The sequence below is a fragment of the Galeopterus variegatus genome, unplaced genomic scaffold (assembly GCF_000696425.1).
Source record: "Galeopterus variegatus unplaced genomic scaffold, G_variegatus-3.0.2 Scaffold44041, whole genome shotgun sequence".
Taxonomy (NCBI): Eukaryota; Metazoa; Chordata; class Mammalia; order Dermoptera; family Cynocephalidae; genus Galeopterus; species Galeopterus variegatus.
In genome coordinates, this window is record NW_007770152.1 from 1 (window position 1) to 5,968 (window position 5,968).

The 5,968-nt window shown below is 53.4% G+C and overlaps 3 protein-coding genes across 3 annotated transcripts; all 3 read left to right on the forward strand.

Annotated features, from left to right (window-relative positions):
• The first annotated feature begins 1,178 nt into the window (after positions 1-1,178).
• LOC103584086 (double homeobox protein 1-like) lies at positions 1,179-1,990 on the forward strand. Its single transcript, XM_008565207.1, has one exon. It carries the CDS (start codon positions 1,403-1,405, stop codon positions 1,988-1,990), a length of 588 nt encoding a protein of 195 aa, XP_008563429.1. The 5' UTR covers positions 1,179-1,402.
• A 1,068-nt stretch (positions 1,991-3,058) lies between these two features.
• LOC103584087 (double homeobox protein 1-like) lies at positions 3,059-3,870 on the forward strand. The gene has a single exon (XM_008565208.1). The coding sequence runs from the start codon at positions 3,283-3,285 to the stop codon at positions 3,868-3,870; it is 588 nt and encodes a 195-aa protein (XP_008563430.1). The 5' UTR covers positions 3,059-3,282.
• Positions 3,871-4,938: 1,068 nt separating this feature from the next.
• Positions 4,939-5,750, forward strand: LOC103584088 (double homeobox protein 1-like). Its single transcript, XM_008565209.1, has one exon. The coding sequence runs from the start codon at positions 5,163-5,165 to the stop codon at positions 5,748-5,750; it is 588 nt and encodes a 195-aa protein (XP_008563431.1). The 5' UTR covers positions 4,939-5,162.
• Positions 5,751-5,968: the final 218 nt, after the last annotated feature.

Here is a 5,968-nt window from a genome sequence, read left to right on the forward strand (position 1 = left end):
ACCTCCCGTCGTTCCGACTGTCTTTATCCACCTGCATCGTCTTCTCTTCTCATGAACGAGCACAAACCCCATCAAAGTCCCAGCTCGAGTCCACGCTGGATGAGGACTGAGGTGCCATTTTGGGCTTTCTAGCTACACACCGTCTTGCAGCCAATATCGGCACAGGTGACTTTGGGTGCTTTAGCGGAGGGATTTTCGAGTTCGTCAGTATACATCGCAAGTGCCAGGAAGACCCGTACTCACTCTTTACTTCTCCGTTTCTCTCACTCTTCAAAGATACCTTTCTGCAGAATGCTGACTTGAGGAAGGAGCCAGTGAGAATCTCTCTCTTCCTCTGTCTGTCTGCAGCTCTGTCTCATGGGTCGGGACACACACGTGCACACACACGCACACCCTCTGATGGTAGCATCCCAGATCCTCCTTGAAGAAACAGGAGACGGTATTCCACAGGCTTGGGAGCATTCCATTCGTTGTCTCGTCTTTCCTTCTTTCCTTCCCTCCTTCTTTCTTTCTTCTGCCTTCTTTCCTTCTGCCTTGTGTTTGCTTCCTCGATATTGAGGCAAGCACCTTTTATCATCAAGGGAAGGGACTTTGGACTTTACCTCCCTTGTTCCATGTCACTTGATCCCCACACCCCCTCGTCCCGAAGCCCTCCATGTCAAGAGGCACGACTTGTCCGTGGGCGCACGCATCCATCACGCATGTCCTAACGTAGCCAGCAAAAGCAGGAGAGGATGCCCACTGATGGTTGGTTTTCGTTCCTCGAAAGCTTGCAGACGGAGGTCCCATTTCCTGTTGTCTGTTTTTGTCAGGTGATTGGCCTTGGCCATACTTTGTGGTTTCATTAGACTGGTTGCCCTCTGTCCAGGATGCGATGCCGATCGGTAACATCGCTGGTTCGGCCCGGGGAAACCGTCACCAGTATCCAGTTTCCTCTCAGGTCATTTCACAAATTTCAGCCAATTGATTTGCCGACAAAGGGAAAGTGTTCCAGGGGAAGCCGAGGAGAGTGAGTAAAGAACTCATGGCAGTAGGGGCAGTCCTTGTTTTGGAGAATGCCAGCATCCGTCAACAGGAAGAGACGAGAGTCCTCTGAAAATCCTGGGAAGCAAAAGGATTCGCTATGTCTCAACGAGGTAGCCCACCATCCAAGTCATCTTTGGAAAAGAATTGCGTGTGACGCAAATTATTTGGTGGCCTCTGTACTTCTACTTAGAATGACCGTCCGCTGACTTCCGCTGAGAACGTCGGGGTTATGAATATTGAATGAGGGGTGGAGATCTGAAAGTAGGTGTGGACTGGACGGGCCCCCGCTGGGACCTGACGGGCCAGTCCCGCCGCCCTTCCGGGAGCTGCTCAGTTGGCCGGCTGACTCCGTGGAACCCAGGCGACTCTTCCCACCATGGAGGGGACGAGCAGCCCGAGAGACTCTCTGCCCAGAGAATCCCGACGCAGGAGGGTTGTTCTGAGCTCGAGTCAAAAGGGTGCTCTGCAAGCATCATTTGAGCAGAACCCCTACCCTGGTATAGCGGCCAGAGAAGGACTGGCCAGAGCAATTGGCATTCCAGAATGTAGAATCCAGATTTGGTTTCAAAACCAGAGAACACGACAGCTGAGGCAGAGTCGACTCAAGTCCCGAGGCTCCTCAGGAGAACAGCAAGTGCAGACTGAGGAAGGGCCTCGTCCTCACGCTCAGGAACGCGTCCCCAGGGAAGGGCGACGAAAGCGCACGTCCATCACCGGCGCCCAAACCAGAATCCTCATTGAAGCTTTTGAGAAGAATCGGTTTCCTGGAATTGCCACCAGGGAAGAACTGGCTACACAAACAGGCCTCCCGGAAGCCAGAATTCAAATCTGGTTTCAGAACCGAAGAGCTCGGCACCCAGGCCAGAAGAGCCCAGGCGGAGGCGTGAATTTCCTGGCAGAAGGCTCAAAACGAGCGCAAACCCCGTCAAAGTCCCAGCTCGAGTCCATGCTGGATGAGGACTGAGGTGCCATTTTGGGCTTTCTAGCTACACACCGTCTTGCAGCCAATATCGGCACAGGTGACTTTGGGTGCTTTAGCGGAGGGATTTTCGAGTTCGTCAGTATACATCGCAAGTGCCAGGAAGACCCGTACTCACTCTTTACTTCTCCGTTTCTCTCACTCTTCAAAGATACCTTTCTGCAGAATGCTGACTTGAGGAAGGAGCCAGTGAGAATCTCTCTCTTCCTCTGTCTGTCTGCAGCTCTGTCTCATGGGTCGGGACACACACGTGCACACACACGCACACCCTCTGATGGTAGCGTCCCAGATCCTCCTTGAAGAAACAGGAGACGGTATTCCACAGGCTTGGGAGCATTCCATTCGTTGTCTCGTCTTTCCTTCTTTCCTTCCCTCCTTCTTTCTTTCTTCTGCCTTCTTTCCTTCTGCCTTGTGTTTGCTTCCTCGATATTGAGGCAAGCACCTTTTATCATCAAGGGAAGGGACTTTGGACTTTACCTCCCTTGTTCCATGTCACTTGATCCCCACACCCCCTCGTCCCGAAGCCCTCCATGTCAAGAGGCACGACTTGTCCGTGGGCGCACGCATCCATCACGCATGTCCTAACGTAGCCAGCAAAAGCAGGAGAGGATGCCCACTGATGGTTGGTTTTCGTTCCTCGAAAGCTTGCAGACGGAGGTCCCATTTCCTGTTGTCTGTTTTTGTCAGGTGATTGGCCTTGGCCATACTTTGTGGTTTCATTAGACTGGTTGCCCTCTGTCCAGGATGCGATGCCGATCGGTAACATCGCTGGTTCGGCCCGGGGAAACCGTCACCAGTATCCAGTTTCCTCTCAGGTCATTTCACAAATTTCAGCCAATTGATTTGCCGACAAAGGGAAAGTGTTCCAGGGGAAGCCGAGGAGAGTGAGTAAAGAACTCATGGCAGTAGGGGCAGTCCTTGTTTTGGAGAATGCCAGCATCCGTCAACAGGAAGAGACGAGAGTCCTCTGAAAATCCTGGGAAGCAAAAGGATTCGCTATGTCTCAACGAGGTAGCCCACCATCCAAGTCATCTTTGGAAAAGAATTGCGTGTGACGCAAATTATTTGGTGGCCTCTGTACTTCTACTTAGAATGACCGTCCGCTGACTTCCGCTGAGAACGTCGGGGTTATGAATATTGAATGAGGGGTGGAGATCTGAAAGTAGGTGTGGACTGGACGGGCCCCCGCTGGGACCTGACGGGCCAGTCCCGCCGCCCTTCCGGGAGCTGCTCAGTTGGCCGGCTGACTCCGTGGAACCCAGGCGACTCTTCCCACCATGGAGGGGACGAGCAGCCCGAGAGACTCTCTGCCCAGAGAATCCCGACGCAGGAGGGTTGTTCTGAGCTCGAGTCAAAAGGGTGCTCTGCAAGCATCATTTGAGCAGAACCCCTACCCTGGTATAGCGGCCAGAGAAGGACTGGCCAGAGCAATTGGCATTCCAGAATGTAGAATCCAGATTTGGTTTCAAAACCAGAGAACACGACAGCTGAGGCAGAGTCGACTCAAGTCCCGAGGCTCCTCAGGAGAACAGCAAGTGCAGACTGAGGAAGGGCCTCGTCCTCACGCTCAGGAACGCGTCCCCAGGGAAGGGCGACGAAAGCGCACGTCCATCACCGGCGCCCAAACCAGAATCCTCATTGAAGCTTTTGAGAAGAATCGGTTTCCTGGAATTGCCACCAGGGAAGAACTGGCTACACAAACAGGCCTCCCGGAAGCCAGAATTCAAATCTGGTTTCAGAACCGAAGAGCTCGGCACCCAGGCCAGAAGAGCCCAGGCGGAGGCGTGAATTTCCTGGCAGAAGGCTCAAAACGAGCGCAAACCCCGTCAAAGTCCCAGCTCGAGTCCATGCTGGATGAGGACTGAGGTGCCATTTTGGGCTTTCTAGCTACACACCGTCTTGCAGCCAATATCGGCACAGGTGACTTTGGGTGCTTTAGCGGAGGGATTTTCGAGTTCGTCAGTATACATCGCAAGTGCCAGGAAGACCCGTACTCACTCTTTACTTCTCCGTTTCTCTCACTCTTCAAAGATACCTTTCTGCAGAATGCTGACTTGAGGAAGGAGCCAGTGAGAATCTCTCTCTTCCTCTGTCTGTCTGCAGCTCTGTCTCATGGGTCGGGACACACACGTGCACACACACGCACACCCTCTGATGGTAGCGTCCCAGATCCTCCTTGAAGAAACAGGAGACGGTATTCCACAGGCTTGGGAGCATTCCATTCGTTGTCTCGTCTTTCCTTCTTTCCTTCCCTCCTTCTTTCTTTCTTCTGCCTTCTTTCCTTCTGCCTTGTGTTTGCTTCCTCGATATTGAGGCAAGCACCTTTTATCATCAAGGGAAGGGACTTTGGACTTTACCTCCCTTGTTCCATGTCACTTGATCCCCACACCCCCTCGTCCCGAAGCCCTCCATGTCAAGAGGCACGACTTGTCCGTGGGCGCACGCATCCATCACGCATGTCCTAACGTAGCCAGCAAAAGCAGGAGAGGATGCCCACTGATGGTTGGTTTTCGTTCCTCGAAAGCTTGCAGACGGAGGTCCCATTTCCTGTTGTCTGTTTTTGTCAGGTGATTGGCCTTGGCCATACTTTGTGGTTTCATTAGACTGGTTGCCCTCTGTCCAGGATGCGATGCCGATCGGTAACATCGCTGGTTCGGCCCGGGGAAACCGTCACCAGTATCCAGTTTCCTCTCAGGTCATTTCACAAATTTCAGCCAATTGATTTGCCGACAAAGGGAAAGTGTTCCAGGGGAAGCCGAGGAGAGTGAGTAAAGAACTCATGGCAGTAGGGGCAGTCCTTGTTTTGGAGAATGCCAGCATCCGTCAACAGGAAGAGACGAGAGTCCTCTGAAAATCCTGGGAAGCAAAAGGATTCGCTATGTCTCAACGAGGTAGCCCACCATCCAAGTCATCTTTGGAAAAGAATTGCGTGTGACGCAAATTATTTGGTGGCCTCTGTACTTCTACTTAGAATGACCGTCCGCTGACTTCCGCTGAGAACGTCGGGGTTATGAATATTGAATGAGGGGTGGAGATCTGAAAGTAGGTGTGGACTGGACGGGCCCCCGCTGGGACCTGACGGGCCAGTCCCGCCGCCCTTCCGGGAGCTGCTCAGTTGGCCGGCTGACTCCGTGGAACCCAGGCGACTCTTCCCACCATGGAGGGGACGAGCAGCCCGAGAGACTCTCTGCCCAGAGAATCCCGACGCAGGAGGGTTGTTCTGAGCTCGAGTCAAAAGGGTGCTCTGCAAGCATCATTTGAGCAGAACCCCTACCCTGGTATAGCGGCCAGAGAAGGACTGGCCAGAGCAATTGGCATTCCAGAATGTAGAATCCAGATTTGGTTTCAAAACCAGAGAACACGACAGCTGAGGCAGAGTCGACTCAAGTCCCGAGGCTCCTCAGGAGAACAGCAAGTGCAGACTGAGGAAGGGCCTCGTCCTCACGCTCAGGAACGCGTCCCCAGGGAAGGGCGACGAAAGCGCACGTCCATCACCGGCGCCCAAACCAGAATCCTCATTGAAGCTTTTGAGAAGAATCGGTTTCCTGGAATTGCCACCAGGGAAGAACTGGCTACACAAACAGGCCTCCCGGAAGCCAGAATTCAAATCTGGTTTCAGAACCGAAGAGCTCGGCACCCAGGCCAGAAGAGCCCAGGCGGAGGCGTGAATTTCCTGGCAGAAGGCTCAAAACGAGCGCAAACCCCGTCAAAGTCCCAGCTCGAGTCCATGCTGGATGAGGACTGAGGTGCCATTTTGGGCTTTCTAGCTACACACCGTCTTGCAGCCAATATCGGCACAGGTGACTTTGGGTGCTTTAGCGGAGGGATTTTCGAGTTCGTCAGTATACATCGCAAGTGCCAGGAAGACCCGTACTCACTCTACTCCTACAACCCTCACCTCACCTTCCCTCACCTCCCTTCCCTCCCATTTCCCCCATCACCTCCTTCTCCCCTCACCTGCAT

What these genes read in the sequence shown, in the direction of transcription:
- LOC103584086 (XM_008565207.1), top strand. Translation starts at nt 1,403, where the DNA reads ATGGAGGGGACGAGCAGCCCGAGAGACTCTCTGCCCAGAGAATCCCGA.
- LOC103584087 (XM_008565208.1), top strand. Translation starts at nt 3,283, where the DNA reads ATGGAGGGGACGAGCAGCCCGAGAGACTCTCTGCCCAGAGAATCCCGA.
- LOC103584088 (XM_008565209.1), top strand. Translation starts at nt 5,163, where the DNA reads ATGGAGGGGACGAGCAGCCCGAGAGACTCTCTGCCCAGAGAATCCCGA.